This window comes from Gadus chalcogrammus, chromosome 22 (assembly GCF_026213295.1).
Source record: "Gadus chalcogrammus isolate NIFS_2021 chromosome 22, NIFS_Gcha_1.0, whole genome shotgun sequence".
In the NCBI taxonomy this organism is placed as follows: Eukaryota; Metazoa; Chordata; class Actinopteri; order Gadiformes; family Gadidae; genus Gadus; species Gadus chalcogrammus.
The window spans coordinates 1,619,222-1,639,613 of NC_079433.1; the positions used below are offsets into that span (position 1 = coordinate 1,619,222).

The following is a 20,392-nucleotide window of genomic DNA, read 5'->3' on the forward strand; positions in this document are numbered from 1 at the left end:
ACACCGCTTACTCCTAACCCATGACATTTTCAGTTTAATGAGATCCTAACTCAGCGGAGGCGTGTCTCTTCCTGGTCAGGCTGTTTGTGATAGGTCGATGCGCTCGCTGCCAGCAGCCAATCCCGTCGACCGCTATGGTGATGCGCTCGGGAGAGTTGACCTTTCACCCCCACTGCTTCTCCTGCCAGGTGGTTATAGCTCTTATACATTTGTTTGTTCTTAAATGTTTTACATCTAGGTTAACTTTTATTTCGTTTTTTATTTTATATTTTTGTTTTATATGTATTATTTATATTTTTTAAATAGATATAAACATTATAAATAATGCATGCATGTTTTACATTCAGATATGCTTTATGAATCCTAGGGAATTATTCTGCTGATGATAGCGATCAATGTGTCAAAGTTAAGCATCATAAATATAAGTAGAATCAAAGTAAATAAAGCCAATGAAAATTAAAAATGCATCACTTTTCAACACTGTAGTACACACACAACACGTTTATATGTTCTAACGATATGCTTCAACTACTATTATAATAAAGCATGCATTACTTTAATATGACGTTATTTACCCTGCGTCATAAACCCTTTGTCTCTGCAGGAATGTGACATCACTCTGCTGCCTGGCAACCTCTACTTCCTGCAGGGGCGGAGCCTTTACTGTCAGTCTCATTACCATGGCAATACACCCCATAACACTACAAGTGGAAAAGAAGGTGTGTGTGTGTTTTTTTCATTTCTTAAATGCAAATAAGATTTACACCTTTGAAGAGTTTACTCACCACCAAAATCTGAGATGAGAAACAGCGCCCCCTGTGGTGTGACCGGGTCCTGGTCTGTACTGGGTCCTCACGTGACTCCGGGGACCAGCAGCAGCAGCATCAACAAAGCTCAGCTGGAGCCGCATCAGATCAGAGCCTCTGAAAGACTAATGAAGTAGAACAATACGTTGAATAAAGTAGAAAAGTACGTTGAATAAAGTAGAAAAGTACGTTGAATAAAGTAGAACAATACGTTGAATAAAGTAGAACAATACGTTGAATAAAGTAGAACAATACATTGAATAAAGTAGCACAGTACGTTGAATAAAGTAGAACAATACATTGAATAAAGTAGCACAGTACGTTGAATAAAGTAGCACAGTACGTTGAATAAAGTAGAACAATACGTTGAATAAAGTAGAACAATACATTGAATAAAGTAGAACAATACGTTGAATAAAGTAGAACAATACGTTGAATAAAGTAGAACAATACATTGAATAAAGTAGAACAATACATTGAATAAAGTAGAACAGTACGTTGAATAAAGTAGAACAATACATTGAATAAAGTAGAACAATACGTTGAATAAAGTAGAACAATACGTTGAATAAAGTAGAACAATACGTTGAATAAAGTAGAACAATACGTTGAATAAAGTAGAACAATACATTGAATAAAGTAGAACAATACATTGAATAAAGTAGAACAATACATTGAATAAAGTAGAACAGTACGTTGAATAAAGTAGAACAATACGTTGAATAAAGTAGAACAATACGTTGAATAAAGTAGAACAATACGTTGAATAAAGTAGAACAATACGTTGAATAAAGTAGAACAATACGTTGAATAAAGTAGAACAATACGTTGAATAAAGTAGAACAATACGTTGAATAAAGTAGAACAGTACGTTGAATAAAGTACAACAGTACGTTGAATAAAGTAGAACAGTACGTTGAATAAAGTAGAACAATACGTTGAATAAAGTACAACAGTACGTTGAATAAAGTAGAACAGTACGTTGAATAAAGTAGAACAGTACGTTGAATAAAGTAGAACAGTACGTTGAATAAAGTAGAACAATACGTTGAATAAGTTGAGAGACGAGGGATTTTAAAACCTAGTAATTTTTCCTTCTTTCACCTCCTCTAAAAAGGGGAGGAGTCTGCCAGCAGCCCAGAGTCGCGATTGGATGACAGGGGGGAGTCGGCGGCCGGGGGGCGTGTCCGCCGGCAGAACAAGCGAATCAGGACGTGCTTCCGCAGCGAGCAGCTCCGAGCGCTGGAGTCCTACTTCGCCCAGAAGCACAACCCGGACGGGAAGGACTGGACCTGTCTGGCCCACAAGACAGGCCTGCCCAAGAGGGTCCTCCAGGTACAGGCTCCTCCCCTTAGGGGCTACAGGCTCCTCCCCTTAGGGGCCACAAGACAGGCCTGCCCAAGAGGGTCCTCCAGGTACAGGCTCCTCCCCTTAGGGGCTACAGGCTCCTCCCCTTAGGGGCCACAAGACAGGCCTGCCCAAGAGGCTCCTCCAGGTATAGGCTCCTCCCCTTAGGGGCTACAGGCTCCTCCCCTAAGGACCATAGGCTCCTCCCCTTAGGGGGTACAGGCTCCTCCCCTTAGGGGCCACAAGACAGGCCTGCCCAAGAGGGTCCTCCAGGTACAGGCTCCTCCCCTTAGGGGCTACAGGCTCCTCCCCTTAGGGGCTACAGGCTCCTCCCCTTAGGGGCCACAAGACAGGCCTGCCCAAGAGGGTCCTCCAGGTATAGGCTCCTCCCCTTAGGTGCTACAGGCTCCTCCCCTTAGGACCACAGGCTCCTCCCCTTAGGGGCTACAGGCTCCTCCCCTAAGGACCACAGGCTCCTCCCCTTAGGGCCCACAAGACCGGCCTGCCCAAGGGGGTCCTCCAGGTACTGGCTCCTCCCCTTAGGGGCTACAGGCTCCTCCCCTTAGGGGGTACAGGCTCCTCCCCTTAGGGGCTACAGGCTCCTCTCCTTAGTGGGTACAGGCTCCTTCCCTTAAGGTCCTACAGGTAGACTGCAGGCTCCTCCCCTTAAGGACTACAGGTAGGAGGAGGGTTTTAGCTCCCACGCTACAGCTGTGGTCGCAGGTGGCCATTGGCCCAATCACGGCTCAAGGATCACCTCTGACCTGTGATTGGTCCCACTGTCCTTGTCCTCTCCCTCTTATCCAAACAAAGAGAGCGATACGACCTAGTGTTCGTACTTCTGACTCATGAGAGGGTGGAGCGTGGAGCAGGACATTGACCCACATGACTGGAGGGTGGAGACGGTCTCCAGGGGCCCCAGCCAAGCCTCCTCCTGATTGGCTGAGAGCCTTAATGAGCTGCTTTAAACACTCTGCAGGTTGCCATGGTGACACCACGTCATCCAATGTAGATTGGGCCTCCAGTAGATTGGATAACCGTTCATAATTCATTCATAATTCAATCATTTGGATCACGCTTTGTAAATCCCTCAAAGTATTTTACATAGTGTGTGTGTGTGTGTTTGTGTGTGTGTCTGTCTGTGTGTGTGTGTGTGTGTGTGCCTCTGTGTTACTGTGGTTGTGTGTGTGTGTGTGTGTCTATGTCTGTGTGTGTGTGTGTGTGTGTGTGTGTGCGTCTGTGTTACTGTGTGTGCGTGTGCGTGTGTGTGTGTGTGTGTGTGTGTGCGTGTGCGTGTTCAGGTGTGGTTCCAGAACGCCCGAGCCAAGATGAGGCGCTCCGTCTCTGTTGACGACTCGCCAACCGCCTCCAGGGCCGAAACCGTGGCAACCAGCCCCCCCTCCCTCTCCCGCTCCCCCCTCTACTCCACCAGCACCATCGACCAATCACAGCTCTCCCTGCTAACCAACCCGCTTGACGTCCCACCCCCCGCTGACCAATCAGGGGGTTCCAACCACTCCTTCCTCCTGGACTACAACTCCCAGGGTGCACCGGGGTGGAGCTCGCCTCTTGGGCGCTTCCAGGAAGGAGACGAACCAATGGGGAGAGAGGGATTGTGTGATGACACCTTGAGACACTTCTACAGTTAGACTCATGGGTGGAGGCCTCACCCCTGTCTCCACCCGCTGTGACCCCCGGGTGGAGGCCTCACCCCTGACTCCACCCGCTGTGACTCAGGGTGGAGGCCTCACCCCTGACTCCACCCGCTGTGACTTAGGGTCGAGGCCTCACCCCTGACTCCACCCGCTGTGACTCAGGGTGGAGGCCTCACACCCTGAGTCCACCCTCTGTGACTCAGGGTGGAGGCCTCACCCCTGACTCCACCCTCTGTGACTCAGGGTGGAGGCCTCACCCCTGACTCCACCCGCTGTGACTCAGGGTGGAGGCCTCACCCCTGACTCCACCCTCTGTGACTCAGGGTGGAGGCCTCACCCCTGACTCCACCCGCTGTGACTCAGGGTGGAGGCCTCACCCCTGACTCCACCCGCTGTGACCACACTCTGGGCCTCAGTGGTGATTCTCTGGTTTATCACAAGTTTGATTTGTGTGTGTGTGTGTGTGTGGTGTCTGTGTGTGTGTGTATGTGGGTATGTGGAGGTGTGTGTGTGTGGAGTTGTGTGTATTTGGAGGAGTGTGTGTGCATGTGTGCGTGCGTGCGTGCATGCGTGTGTGTGAGTGTGTAGAGGTCTGTGTGAACACAACACAGACATAACCTTCCTGTATCCCCTCTAAATGAGGACCTCCACGTCTAAGGAGAAGCGCTCTGAGAGGATCCATGGGCTCAGCTGCCCATTTGGAACCGGGGGCTCTAGGCTAGCTCCTCTCTGGAACCGGGGGCTCTAGGCTAGCTCCTCTCTGGAACCGGGGGCTCTAGGCTAGCTCCTCTCTGGAACCGGGGGCTCTAGGCCAGCTCCTCTCTGGAACCGGGGGCTCTAGGCTAGCTCCTCTCTGGTGGAATCCCTTCAAATACTGAAGTTCCGTCAAGCTAAATACTTAGATTTTGTTAGGCTAAATACTCAAGTTCGATTTGGCTAAATACTTAAGTTCTGTCAGGCTAAATATTTTAGTTATGTTAGGCTAAATACTTCAACCAATTTTAAAAGAGAAGAGAGAAGATCACGAAATTTTGCAAGTAGTTGTAGCAGAAGTAGTAGTTTTGATGCTGTGAAGAGATTAACAGGTTGGTAGTTTGCAAGATGATGTATACGGTAAACCTGATGTTTCTTGCTGATATTATAGATTTTGTAGAATTCTAGCAACATGTGCATTATTACCAAGTAATATCAGTACATATACATGATTTGTAATGTCAGTACATATTCATGATTAGTAATGTCAGTAGATAAACATGATTCGTAATGTCAGTACATATACATGATTAGTAATGTCAGTACATGAATAGTTTGTTTCTGCTCTGTTGAGTGAGTTTTATGACCAATAGAAAACACATGTGCCCTAGAAGTGACTCCTTAGTCTACAGTAGAGTGAAGTGTGAATAAATAAATCACTGTTGATGTGTTGGTGGCCTTCACTCTCTCCGGCACATATCCTCCCACGTTTCAACTGACACTTTGATTCTCTCACTGAGGACAATTCTTACTTGGTGGAAGAGTGTTACCTAGTAGACAGCTGGTGAACAGGTGTTACCTAGTAGACAGCTGGTGAACAGGTGTTACCTAGTGGACAGGTGTTACCTAGTGGACAGGTGTTACCTAGTGGACAGGTGTTACCTAGTAGACAGCTGGTGAACAGGTGTTACCTAGTGGACAGGTGTTACCTAGTGGACAGGTGTTACCTAGTAGACAGCTGGTGAACAGGTGTTACCTAGTGGACAGGTGTTACCTAGTGGACAGGTGTTACCTAGTGGACAGGTGTTACCTAGTGGACAGGTGTTACCTAGTAGACAGCTGGTGAACAGGTGTTACCTAGTGGACAGGTGTTACCTAGTGGACAGGTGTTACCTAGTAGACAGCTGGTGAACAGGTGTTACCTAGTAGACAGCTGGTGGACAGGTGTTACCTAGTGGACAGGTGTTACCTAGTGGACAGGTGTTACCTAGTGGACAGGTGTTACCTAGTGGACAGGTGTTACCTAGTAGACAGGTGTTACCTAGTAGACAGCTGGTGAACAGGTGTTACCTAGTGGACAGGTGTTACCTAGTGGACAGGTGTTACCTAGTGAACAGGTGTTACCTAGTAGACAGCTGGTGAACAGGTGTTACCTAGTAGACAGCTGGTGAACAGGTGTTACCTAGTAGACAGGTGTTACCTAGTGGACAGGTGTTACCTAGTGGACAGGTGTTACCTAGTGGACAGGTGTTACCTAGTGGACAGCTGGTGAACAGGTGTTACCTAGCAGACAGCTGGTGAACAGGTGTTACCTAGTAGACAGCTGGTGAACAGGTGTTACCTAGTGGACAGCTGGTGAACAGGTGTTACCTAGTGGACAGCTGGTGAACAGGTGTTACCTAGTGAACAGGTGTTACCTAGTGGACAGCTGGTGAACAGGTGTTACCTAGTAGACAGCTGGTGAACAGGTGTTACCTAGTAGACAGCTGGTGAACAGGTGTTACCTAGTGGACAGCTGGTGAACAGGTGTTACCTAGTGGACAGCTGTTACCTGGTGAACAGGCCTTACCTGGGTAACATCTGGACAGGTACAGTACAGGTCCAGATAATTCTTCAGTGTTCTGACAGGTTACCCTCTGTGTAGACTACCAGCCAGAAGCAGCTGATCATTTAATTAACATAGGAAGCCTAATTATCACAGCGCTGAACATTTTGCCAAATTATCTGTTGCACTCGTTCTGAATAAGCGATATTCGTACACATTAGAAACCTTGGAATGTATTTAAAAGCATGTCCCCCTCGCTGGAGGAGGAGCTAGCCTACAGTTACCCTCAAGTCAATGGGAGCGGTTAACAGAAAGCTAACCCCACAAACCCCCCTTCTGGATGTACTATGATGGATTTGCCACCACCACCCTTACCTCCACCACCACTACTACCACCACCTCCTCCTCCACCACCTCACCATGCTACAGTGTGCTGCCTCAGGGTTCACCTCCAGGACGTTCTGGGTTCAATCCCTAATGTCCTCAATTCACCTGCAAGCTTCAGCTTCCATTGATAAGATTCGTCACACGACATTCTCCCCAGAACATCTCGGTCCCCTTGGTAAGAGTCTCTCTCTCTCTCTCTCTCTCTCTCTCTCTCTCTCTCTCTCTCTCTCTCTCTCTGTCTCTGTCTCTCCCCCTCTCTCTCTCTCTCTCTCTCTCTCTCTCTCTCTCTCCCTCTCTCTCTGATGACCTCTCCAGCTAATTGTCTGAAGTCTCTTAGCTTTAAGAATGTAGAGGAGGAGGAGGATGTGACGTCAGTGACTGACGGACCAATCAGGCCAGGCCGTGGTCCAGCGGTGAGGAGACCCTCCCTGGAGGTATTTAAGAGGTCAGAGCGGCTGCAGACCAGTAGACACCAGTATCCAGTAGAGACCAGTATCCAGTAGAGACCGGTGTTCAGTAGAGACCAGTAGACAAGCTGCGCCTCTAACCTAAGGTAAGACACCACTTCAAACCAATCGATACCAGTAGACAACCCTGCTAGGTATAGACCAGTATTCAGTAGAGACCAGTTATCAGAAGAGACCAGTAGACGATGCTTCTAGAGATCAGGAGATACCATCAGAGACCATTAGTGACCAGTTAGCAGAGGAGAACAGTAGACAATGCTTCCGACACCCTCTTTAAGAGACCAGGAGAGACCAGTATACAGTAAAGACCAAGAGGGAACCAGTTGACAATGCTTACAGAGACCAGGAGAGGAGGACAATGCTTCTAAAGACAGGTAGAAACCAGTTTAGAGTAGAGACATGTAGAAACCAGTGTACAGTAAAGAACAGTTAAATTAAGACCAGTATAACTAAGACCGTGCGTGATGCTACTAAAGAACCAAATTACTAACATTAAACTTTTTGGCCCCGTAAAATCTGTAAAATAAACTGTAAAAAACTTACTTTTGTGTTATCATTTATTGTTTGTTGTTAGTGTGTCTGAGCCAGTAGATCTGAGTGTTAGCGCCAATAGATCTGAGTGTGTGAGCCAGCAGCAGAGTGTGTGTGTGTGAGCCAGCAGCAGAGTGTGTGTGTGTGAGCCAGCAGCAGAGTGTGTGTGAGCCAGCAGCAGAGTGTGTGTGTGTGTGTGTGTGTGAGCAAGCAGCTGTGTGTGTGTGTGAGCCAGCAGCAGTGTGTGTGTGAGGGTGTAACGCGTCTCTCCCCAGATGTGGTGTCGGTGGAGCCCCCAGTGTACCCTCCTGCTCTCCCTGCTCCTGCTGACCGCGGCCCCGCCCCATCTGCACACCGCCCTGCTGCCCGCGCCCGGCAGCCCCGCCCTGGAGCGGGCTCTACTCCGGCTCATGGCCCCGGGGCCTGAGGAGGCCGGGGGCCCCCGATGGCCCGGCCCCTGGGGCCTGGGGACCCGGGAGGGGGCCGAGGGGGGGAAGGAGGAGGAGGAGGTGCAGAGGGGCCGGCCCGTGGACCACCGGCCCGCGGACCACCGGCCCGTGGACCACCGCTCCCCGGAGCGCCTGCACCTGCTCCAGGAGCGGGGGGAGGAGGGGGGAGAGGCGGGGGGGAGGAAGGAGGCGCTGCTGTCCATGGCGGGGGGGCTGCAGGCCTTCAGCCGGGAGAAGGGGGGCTTCGGCTTCCGCTTTGGCCGCGGGGGCAGCGAGGGGCAGCCGGAGGAGGAGGAGGAGGAGGAGGAGGAGGAGGTGTGAGGGAGGACGGCAGGGTGGAGGACACAGAAGGGGGGGGGGGGGGGGGGGCGTGTGTGACGGGGGGGGGGAGGTGACGCGGAGATGTCACCGCCGCGGTCGGCCCGTGTGCCCGCTGACGGAGCCGGGACCGCTGACGGAGATGAGAGGTGGTGTACGCGCCCCCGAAACCTGATCAGAGTGCGTGGGGGGGGGGGGGGGGGGGGGGGCTTATGCGAGCGTGTGAAAACCTGAACAGCAGCACGACCCGCGCCCAGGGATCGCTCTGGTCGCCACCAGCGGCCGGAGCCCGGAGGCAGAGCTCCACACGCCGTCCACGCGTTTTACCGTCATCGGGGGGGGGGGGGGGGTGTATGGCAGCGCTGCTCGGGTGGGCTCTCAATAAAAGAACATCTCAACATCACGCAGTCTCAGCGCCTTTTCTTTGAAGTCGGGAAGATACTGGATGCCCATCAAACGTTGGAGCTCTGGGTGACAGCGGTGGGAAGCACGGAACTGAGGAGTTCATCTCTGTACAGCCAATGGCTGGTCACTGCCTCCCATAGGCCCCGCCTCCCTCCTCTCCGTAGAGCCAATGGCTGGTCAAAAAAAATATATTTTTTATTATTTTATTTTGCTGCATGCAGAGCCTGTGCCATATCCGCACGTCGCACATGCTCCCATTTGTTAGGACTCTTGCGTAGCTTACTGCTAGGAATTTCTGTTCCACTGCTCAAGATTTTAAGCCATGAATTGATGAACTTGCATTGAAGAAAATAGGCCTATGTTAGTTTTCTGTGGGCTGTAAATAGGCCAATGAGGCTAAATAGCACGCCAATATTGATGACTGATTGTGTCAAGTGTCTAAGGATGAATGCTAACATGATTTGTTTCCAACTTTTCCTTAAGTTACAATTGAGCTAACTAGCTAGCTGCCCACCCTTTTCAATTCCAATGGTGGCTTTCATTTCATTACCAATGTTAAGTGTCATAAATAGTTAACACTGGCGCTGAATCATGATTCCTTAAAGAGAAATACCTAAAACATGTGATATGTTTTCAATTTGCAGAAAGCTTTGAAAAATCCAGGATGCCTGAGAGCCTTACTGCATTATATTCCATAATAGTTATTTCTTTTGGAAAAAAAAATATATATATTTTCCACTATAAAATGATGCAGAAAAGGCACAGTGTTAACAAAATGTTGAAATGAAACCTAGCATATATGACCCTGTACGCAGGTTGTATACAATATATTCATAGATATGTTGTTTTTACTTTTTGGATTAAAAAGAAGGCATGTCAGCAAACTGCATGTCGGCCCTTAGTGTGATTATCATTTCATCATTGAGTGGCCCTTTGTGAAAATGAGTGAGACACCCCTGATATAATGTAAGGTCTCTCTCACTTGTATTCAGTTTACTCTGAAATAACTTGAATGGAACTTTAGATGTCTGGGGATAAGCAGCAGTCAGGTAGCTATTCAAAGCTATAATTACCTGCCTATTTGGTTTATTTAGGTAAAGCATTATGAACAAAAATGTGCATTCGCAATAAAGTATACAACAAAATGTGCCTGTCCTATTCCCTCTTGGGCTAAGCCCCGGATGTTTCAGAAACCTAGAAACGCCCCTGCCCGGACCTATAGTCAATAAATTATTCAAGTATTTTTGACCGGGCGCTACTATTTTGACCGGCGCAGCGTTTCTAGACTTTACGGTACCGGTTTAGCGAGTCAGGATATCCACTGACCAATTGCATTCGAGTTAAGCAATCCCACGTGATGGTTCTCAGCCAATCGGATATGTGCATTCCCGGCGCTGGCTGCCTTGCTCACAGACAGTGAGAAAGTGAGCGATCATGCGGGAGATGACTTTCAGAAGAGACTGACAACAATTACGCCCCGTGCCCACTACCTCCGTCAGTTGTCCGTTGCCCATTGACTTTGAATGGGGACGGTCGCGCAATGCATTGTGGATCCGTCCGTTGACTTGGAGCGTTCGCCACCGTCAGAAAGTTGAAAAATGTTCAACTTTTTCGGCAGCGACGGTTCCGTCATCCAATCAGATCGCGTATGCAAATTTAAGCACTGTGACGCGACTCGGGCTCTGACGATACTGGAAAGGGGGAAAGCGGGTCTTCTTGCCTCGCAACAAGCAGGAAGAAGCGGGAAGAACCCGGCGAAGCGATTTGATTGGCTGACGGTTGCCTCTGCAAAGACTACTCCCCCATCCGTCAGCCACGCCTTCCCACGTCCGTTGACTGACGGTGCAGTGGGCACGAGGCGTTACGCCTCGTGCCCACTGCACCGTCAGTCAACGGACGTCAGAAGGCGTGGCTGACGGATGGGGGAGTAGTCTTTGCAGATGCATCCGTCAGCCAATCAAATCGGTTCGCCGGGTTCTTCCCGCTTCTTCCTGCTTGTTGCGAGGCAAGATTACCCGCTTTCCCGCTTTCCAGTATCGTCAGAGCCCGAGTCGCGTCACAGTGCTTAAATTTGCATACGCGATCTGATTGGATGACGGATCCGTCGCTGCCGAAAAAGTTGAACATTTTTCAACTTTTTGACGGTGGCGAACGCTCCAAGTCAACTGACGGATCCACAATGCATTGCGCGACCGTCACCCATTCAAAGTCAATGGGCAACGGAAACTGACGGAGGTAGTGGGCACGGGGCGTTACAGAGAAAGAGGTCAGGTAAGAGTGAGCAATACAGCGGGAGAATGCAGATGAGACAGCCGGAGAAGAGTGAGAAACAGCGGGAGAAGAGTGAGAAATACAGCGGAAGAAGAGTGAGGAAGACAGCGGGAGAAGAGTGAGAAAGACAGCGGGAGAAGAGTGAGAAAGACAGCGGGAGAAGAGTCAGTAATACAGCGGGAGAAGAGTCAGTAATACAGCTGGAGGAGAGTCAGTAAGACAGCGGGAGAAGAGTGAGAAAGACAGCGGGAGAAGAGTGAGAAAGACAGCGGGAGAAGAGTGAGAAAGACAGCGGGAGAAGAGTGAGTAAACTAATACAGCGGGAGAACAGTGAGAAATACAGCGAGACAGAAAAGAGACAGACTGAGTGAGCCGGAGACAGAAAAAGAACTAGGCCTACATATGGCGCTCTCTAAGAAGAGAAAAGTTGACAGCGAAAACATAGCTTTCAAACCAGAATGGACCGACTCATGCGTTTCAAAGTGGCACTCATAAAAAGTGCCAACGTGAAACGCCACTTTGAGACAAAGCACAAAGTTATTCACCAAACATACCCACTCAAGTCTGAACTGCGTTCACAGAAAATAAGCAGTCTCAGAGCCCAATATTAACAATCCACCCGGATCCTGACCCATTCATTCACTGCCCAACAACGTGCTAATTAATGTTCCCTCAGAGTCACTTGGATTTTGGGTCAACACAAAAAGCCATTTACTGATGGAGGGGTTGTCAAGGAGTGCATGAGTGCAATAGCTGAAACCTTACTTGAGGGGAAACAGAAAGAAGAGCTTTGTGACAAAATAAAGCAAATACCCATGTCAGCATCATCAGCCACAAAGAAAAGTGAAATGTTAAACCCAGGATGTGCCAGCCCAGCTGGATGAAGCCATTCATAAGGTACCATGTGTAGGCTTAACTGTAGATGAGTCCACTGATGTGTCTGACAATGCTCAGCTGGTAATTCATGTAAGGTTCTTCAACCAAGAAAATAAAGTTCTGTGAAGATGTGTTAGGTGTAACTCCCCTTAAGACCAGTACAGGAGGAGAGGACATCTACCTGGCCATTAAGGAGAGGTTAACAAAGCGAGGAATGGAGCCAAAACAAGTGGTTTCAATAAGATGGAGCCCCTGCCATGATAGGACGATGTGGCAAGGATGAAAGAGGACAACCCTGAGCTCATCTCTTCCCACTGCATAATACACCAATCTGCCCTGTGCTCCACCCTGTCAGATGAGCATGCTGAAGTGATGAACACAGTGATGAAGATGATACATCTCCTCAGGGCATCCTCTTCCTATCAGCATCGTGTGCTCAGGGAATTCCTCAGAGAAGTTGATGCAAACGCTGATGATCTGTTGCTGCACAACAACGTGAGATGATGAGTGTTGGAGCGCTTTTGGTCCATCAGAAGGGAAGCAGCAGCTTTCTTGGAAGAGCTGAGAAGTCAGAAGGCAACAGAGTTTTCTCTCTTTTTAAAAGATGAGAAAAGGATGGATAATGTGGCCTTTTTGGTTGATATCACTTCACACCTTAATGAACTTCATTTGAAGCTAAAGGGCAAGGACAATACAATTTGTGACCTGATGACAGCTGTCCGCTCCTTTCAGAGGAAACTTGAGGGGTTCAAAGAAGACCTGCCGGGAGACTGTGCTCACTTCCCAGTGCAGGAACAGGTTCAGGGACAGAGAGATGTGTCTTCTTTTGGTGACTTTGTCGATAAACTGATTATAAACTTCTCCCAAAGTTTTTGACAGCTTCCGAGTTGGACAGCAGCGCACCTTGTTCATTCAGAACCCATTTCTGATCACAGATGTCAGTGGGTTCTCAAAGGAAGTCACACAGCCCTTCAAATGGGCAAATGCTGGGCTTCTCCAGATGCAACTGATTGATCTCCAAGCAGATGTGGCGCTGAAAGAGCAGTTTGGAATAACTGACCCCGCCACTTTCTGGCTCTTAATGGTCTCCGAGACAGCTTTCCCAGGTCTGAGGAAAGTAGCCCTGTACACATTGACCATGTTTGGCTCCACATACAGCTGCAAGGCAGCGTTCTCTGCAATGAACAGCATTAAAAGTAAATATCGATCCAGGCTCACCAATGAGCACCTGCACATGTGCATGAGAATGGCCCTGACATCATTCCAGCCTAGATGTAAACTCCTGGCAGGACAAGCTAGAGCTCAGTTCTCTCACTGAACAACAGAAAGTGGGTGAATTGGATAAAAAAGGGTAAGAAAGAGAAGCTAAAACAGTTCAATTGTTAAGATGTGTTGAGATATCTGTTTTTGAAATTGGTTGAGACTGTTAAAACATTCACAAAGAAAAAGGGGAAACTCAAGCTGCTGCTATACTTTATTTTATTTTTCAAAAATGAAGTATATATTTTGTCTTTATTTTAAGATTATTATTTTATTTATTTTCACCATTTTGATTTTAAATGCAGCCCTTCTTTTCTTTGAAGAGATTAGTTTCAGTTGAGTCAATTGAACCTCCTTAAATAATACATATCTTCAGTATTATCTGTATAATTTTATAAAAGCGACAATTAATATTGTCTAAATGTTTTTTAATTGTTCTGCCTATATTGTTCTGACAGTCAGTTGTTGATGACATTCAGACGTTAATATAACTACTAGGCTACTTCAATATATATCACACTGTATCATAACGCAAGTTAGACATTATGATGTTCCGGGCCTTTGCTTGAGGACATTTTCTCTAACTGGACCTATTTGAATTTTTGTTGAATACCCCAGGGCCCCGTTTCCCGAAAGCATCGTTAGCCTAAGTGGATCGTGACGTGTGTCGTACGAGCATCGTACAGTTTTCACACCGTTTGCCTCGAAAGCATTCGTGGGATGCTAAGAGCATCGTTAGCCTACTATAGCCTCAGTGGCGTTGTCACACCAAAATTGTACCGGTGGCGAAAATTGTATCGCCTACGTAATCTGCGATTGAAAATTCCAAACCTGCCCGGCAACAGACGATTGCGTCGAATGTTGCCTGGCAACGGACGATCGCGTCGAACGATGACGTAGGAAGGTTCATGAACATTCGCGCTCATTCATTGAGCGTCACAAGTATATAAATATAAATAAAAAGTAAAGTAAAAAAGAGTGTTATCTGTATTTTGTTATTTTGTCTTTGGCAACATGAGCGCAAATGTTTTTTGAAACCTGCCTGGCAGCGGACAATCGCGTCGAGCGATGACGTAATGTTTCGAATGCGGATTACGTAGGTTTGGTGGGACAGCGTCACAAGCGGACATTCCATGTGTTGGATGCGTTTTAATAAAACACATCCAATACCACGGAATGCCCAGCTGGTGCAATGTTGCAACCAAAAACAGTGGTTACCGCTGATATATTACTCATAGACTACTGTAAGATTTAAACAGCAACGATAGAGACATGTTAGAAGTCAACAACAACATAATTTAGTGCAGCAATTTAAAATTCCAAAAACACATGCGCAGCCGAAATGTACCGATCAATCGCCACGTCACAAGTCATATAATAAAATCAAATTATTCCATTGCTTGTGTGGGAGGTTCCTTTCGAGGTGCACTTCCTGTCTCCCTATGATTTTAATTCAACCATCGGGGTTAAAATGTCTTCATATTGATCAATGACAGAAGACATAGGCTACTGTAGACATGAGACCAGCGGGTGTCTGAGAACTTCTGCAGACGTTTTTTGTTGCGATTGTTTGCATTAAGCACTGTAGGCGATTCGGTGAGGCTGTGATGAAGTTCACTATTTATTGGACCGTGTCTAGACAGTAACGAACATCCCTGACCATAGTTAATTGCGTTTGTAGTCTACACTCAAACGTGAAATCATTAATGCATCATTAATACAAATTATTCTAAAGATGTCAGAGACTCTGTGCGCAGTCCCGCCTTCTCCTGTGAACCAAGAAAGCCTGCGCCGTGACGAACATGCTCGTTACTGTTGCTTATGTCTCTGGCCAAAACAGAGAAGAGTTGAGACGCTGATGTGACCTTTGCTCGCTCTTAGTGATGGCGGTCCCATCATTTGAGTTCAGAATTGTTAACTTAAACTATTCAAATAAATAAGACAATGTTTGAAATTGTGTTAAATGTTCACACAGTTATAAATGAAGAGAGAATTCAAACAGTTCTGTGCGTGGTTTGTTTATTCAAAGTGATTTAACTTAAGGTTTGTCTGAGACTGAGGGTTAGTCGTTTATAATGCGGCTGAAGTTCATTTATAGCCCAACTCTACAGAGTTGATCTCTTATCTGTTCAGCAGGTCATAAATGGACTTTGGAATGGATCTGAGTTTCATTATGAAGCAAATGTACTTTATGGTCAACGTGTTTCTAATCCATCAACCTGAGACATCCAGACGTGAAGCCAAAGACATAAGCGACGTGTAAAGACTCCTCCAGCACTCGCACGTCAAGGACAACGCAGCTCTCCTTACTAGCGTAGGGAGCAGCAGGTGTGTGTTGTGTGGGACACCGTGGGACCCCTCACCAAAGCTGAGGGGGAGACGATAAAGTGACTGGAGGTCAACACATTAACATTGATACGTGTCGCTGTAGGTCGTATCAATAAAGGGTGTAAGGGTCGATTTCATTTACAGCTCGAGCCCAGTCCGGCCAAGTCGGAGCAGAGCGCAGAGCGGACGAGCAGCGGCGATACCACCGCTGACACCGGACTCCAGTACCCGAGAGAAGCGTTGAAATCATCAGAATGTGGTCCGTGTCGACGCTGGTTCTGCTCTGCGGAGTTTGGCCCGTGGACGCAGGTAAAAAAAGGTTTTATTACGACTAATCCGCGAAAGCTAAAGTATTTATTTTTTCTTTATTTGGCTACGGATCTGTCTTTATTTACAGATAGAGATGAAAAAAAAAAGATCATACTTTGTGTGTATGTATTAACGTTGGTTTGACGGCCTTAGATGGTGTGAAGTAGTGGCCTGTGTTCTGTTTACTCACAGAGAGTCTGCCTGGCAACAAGCACTTTGGGCTCTGATTGGTCAGACGAGATGCAGGAAGTAAGGGACAATGACGCAGTTACAATAACTCATATTATATAAATATATAAAGTTTCATATTTTACCACTCGCAGCTCATAAAGCTTTATTAAAAACGACTTTCTGAAATTTGTTGGGAAATGTAAAGGTCCTGGTGCTTTTTATCTAGAAAAACTGCAGATCAACGTCTGAGTGTATTTGTTTACAGGCAACTAGTTATCACAATACCATTAGAATGGACCAGTAACTAGTTATACCAGCTAGAATAGACCAATAACTAGTTATACCAATACCATTAGGGGAAAGTCGACCATAACTAGTTATACCAATACCATTAGAATAGACCAATAGCGGGTTATCACGCATTAGAATAGACCAGTAACTAGTTATACCAACACCATTAGAATAGAACAATAACTAGTTTATACCAATATCATTAGAATAGACCAGTAACTAGTTATACCAATACCATTAGAATAGAACAATAACTAGTTTATACCAATATCATTAGAATAGACCAGTAACTAGTTATACCAATATCAATACACGTTTAATTTGTGATTAAAGAGACACAGCCTCTTGCTGTGTTTCCATTAATTATTATTATTATTATTATTATTATTATTATTATTATCATCTAGCCTTATGTTTCCAATAGTTGACGTCATATAAAATCGATTCCCCCTATAGCTGTGTGTGTGTGTGTGTGTGTGTGTGTGTGTGTGTGTGTGTGTGTGTGTGTGTGTGTGTGTGTGTGTGTGTGTGTGTGTGTGTGTGTGTGTGTGTGTGTGGTAAACCACCTCAACCCGTTGACTCTGAAGATCAGTGTGTGTTATGTGTGCGTGGAGACGTCGTTGTCATATTTCCTCAGTGAGGGCGGGGTTGTGGTTAATGATGGTATCACAGGAGGCCTACATACCATTCACAACACGCTTTGTGTTGGTAGGACTGTGGTATCTTTGCCATCAGTCGAGTTCAGAATTGTTAACTTAAACTATTCAAATAAATAAGACAATGCCAGACCAAGCTCAATCTGAGATTGAAGCTGCTGTCATTTTCTTCAGCTCAAAAGGCGTGATCATCATGTGTAGTTCAACTGAGGCCCCGTCCACACGGAGCTGGCGAATCCGGTGCCCGAAACCGCACATTTCTGAAACCACCCTTGGTTAGGGTAGAATCTATCCGGACCTATGCGGTTTCTATAAGGATTCATGCACTGTGGACGCCTGAAACGCAAACGATGACGTCATCGCTCACCCCTCTAGCCAATGACCTCTTAAAGGGGTAGTTCGGAATTTTGGACATAGGGCCTGATTCCCAAGTGAGCATTGGTATTCTATATCACTGGAGACAGTTTTCAACCCATTTTATTCAGTCCTTCTAGTTGCGGAGTTCTCTCGTGCTAGGCTAGCGCAAGTGAACGGGAAAAGCTAGCCTGCTATTAAAAACAGTCTTACCCACTCCACAGTACACCCGAGGTCAATCAATAATAACACCAGACTATAGATTTAAATGTCTGTTTATAGAATAATGTTAGAAATAAAACCAACCTTGCATTGCATTGCATTTTGAGGGAATTGCTGGGTCTCAGCAGCAGTGTTATATTCCTGGTAGTAGGCTACGGCAGCGGCGGACTGATACCTAGGTTACCGGCTCTAGTTTATTTACCTGCCGCTGTCAATGCTACAAACGCCGAGTACAGTGAACGAAGGAATTAGCGTATTCAATTAAAAAGATGTGGCCACGTTTGGAGGGCTTAGCGATGCATCCAAACGTGGCCATATCTTTTTAATTGAATACGCTAACCGGTAACCTAGGTATCAGTCCGCCGCTGCCGTAGCCTACTACCAGGAATATAACACTGCTGCTGAGACCCAGCAATTCCCTCAAAATGCAATGCAATGCAAGGTTGGTTTTATTTCTAACATTATTCTATAAACAGACATTTAAATCTATAGTCTGGTGTTATTATTGATTGACCTCGGGTGTACTGTGGAGTGGGTAAGACTGTTTTTAATAGCAGGCTAGCTTTTCCCGTTCACTTGCGCTAGCCTAGCACGAGAGAACTCCGCAACTAGAAGGACTGAATAAAATGGGTTGAAAACTGTCTCCAGTGATATAGAATACCAATGCTCACTTGGGAATCAGGCCCTATGTCCAAAATTCCGAACTACCCCTTTAAGCCCGCGGAGTCTCAGAACTCACAACAACAATGATGGCGGACAACTTGCTTGTGATGATTCTGCAGCAGATAATGTCCCTTCTTGGGTTGCTAGGGCAATGTTTACTGAGAATCCGTGACCAAAATGAGCGGGAAAAAAAGGTTGACGGACGGGCAAATACACAGAATCTATTTAGATCAACCGCGAGGCACTACCAGGAGGGCAACCAGGGGCCTGTACCACGAACCTCGATTAGAGCCTCGATTAGAGGGTTAGCGAGGTATGTTGAGCTCAAAGCCTGGGTTAGCTGGACCACGAAAGTCGATCTCTTTTAGCGTCGCTGTATCACCATGGTAACTATTGCCGCGTTTCCACTGCAGGGTGCGGTACGGTTCGGTTCGCCTCAGTCCGGGAGGGAGGGGGCGGTATAGCCCAGCTCAGTTCCGAGGTCGCGTTTCCACCGCCGACAGTACCCTTGGTGGTAGGCCGGATGTCGATCGCCGCGGCAGCTACGTAAACATCGTAAACAACGTCTTCCTCCCCAAGAATGCAGAGGAACGTCTCCACCTCCTTGTTCGCCAAAGCAAGCGTTTTACGCGACATGTCAATTGTAAAGAATAATACCTCGAGGCTACTGCTTGTTTGTTTTTATCCCCACGTCGCCCGGAAGTGACGATTCTGCCGACCAATCAACGGAGGGGGTGTGTAGCTTGAATTTTCCGGCACCCTTTCAGGCGTCTCAGTACCCTAATAGCTGAAACAATTAGAAGCCAGTGCACAGCTGTTATGTTAGAAAGCACACACCAAGACAGAAATCTTGGTGTAGTAGACTCAGACTTGAATTTCTAAAACCACATTTAATGCCATAGGCCTACTGAACTAACTGACTAAGGTGCAAATGTGAGATGCATTTTTGACTGATAGATGCTTCTGCTTCAAAAAAGTATGCGCATGGAATCATGTCTAAAAGCACTGATCTGCAATCTCATTGAGGAGATGCAGATTAGCACATTTACATTTGTAAGGTTATATATAAGGTTTTATTTTTTACAATGATCGTTTTAGACATGGATGATCCACTCATAGTTGCTGCGTTGCATATATATATATATATATAATATATGCAACGCAGCAACTATGAGTGGATAAAACCTTATATATAACCTTACAAATGTAAATGTACTAATCTGAATCTCCTCAATGAATGGATTTAACTCTGTTCGAAAAACGTGACAAAATGACTCATTCCAGCGTTCCCTCCACAGTGGAAGCTGATTCGACCGGAGCGGATCAACGCGTCTGCGTACACACGCACAATTCTCCGGTGGTTTCGCAAGAAAAATAAATGCGTTCTTGTGTAAACTCACCTAACAGTCTCTGTCAAACCTTGAGTTAACTGAGTTTGAGTTGACAAACCACATACAGAACTAACTTTGTAAATATTTGGGTTAGTCATTTATAATGCGGCTGCAGTCCATTAAAGCCCAACCAACTCTACAGAGTTGTTCTCTTATCAGTTCAGCAGGTTATAAATGGTCTTTGGAATGGATCTGAGTTTTATTATAAAGCAAATGTACTTTATGGTCAACGTTTTTCCAATCCATCCAGCAGGATGGATCTCGGATCTGTCGACCTGAGACATCCAGACGTGAAGCCAAAGACATAAGCGACGTGTAAAGACTCCTCCAGCACTAGTCTAGCACGTCAAGGACAACGCAGCTCCCCTTACTAACGTAGGCAGCAGCAGTTGGTGTGGGACAACGTGGGACACCTCACCAAAGCTGAGGGGGAGACGATAAAGTGTCTCGAAGTTAACAAAATAACATTTTTACGCGTCTGCTGGAGGTTTATCAATGCTCGATTTCATTGGAGATTAGAAATGAATAATAATTTGGCCCATAAAGTTATTCATTATTTAATCATAAGCATCAAATAATCATTAGTCTACTTAGTTATTTAGCTACTACATATTTATTTTATATATATATATACATGGCATATACGCGGCTACATTGGCGTGTGTCTGCTGCGCGAGGGCAGTCACACGGCAGTACGGAAACGGTACGGTTTCCTGT

The 20,392-nt window shown here is 46.5% G+C and overlaps 1 protein-coding gene across 1 annotated transcript in view; it reads left to right on the forward strand.

The window, feature by feature from the left end:
* The window catches only part of LOC130376151 (LIM/homeobox protein Awh-like), a 6,590-nt gene extending 2,788 nt beyond the window's left edge, over positions 1 to 3,802 (forward strand). Inside the window, exons 3-6 of the mRNA XM_056583370.1 lie at positions 80 to 188; positions 605 to 719; positions 1,924 to 2,141; positions 3,455 to 3,802. Of these exons, the coding sequence (XP_056439345.1) occupies positions 80 to 188; positions 605 to 719; positions 1,924 to 2,141; positions 3,455 to 3,802 (790 nt within the window). The remainder of the gene's footprint in view (positions 1 to 79; positions 189 to 604; positions 720 to 1,923; positions 2,142 to 3,454) is intronic.
* The last annotated feature ends 16,590 nt before the right edge of the window (positions 3,803 to 20,392 follow it).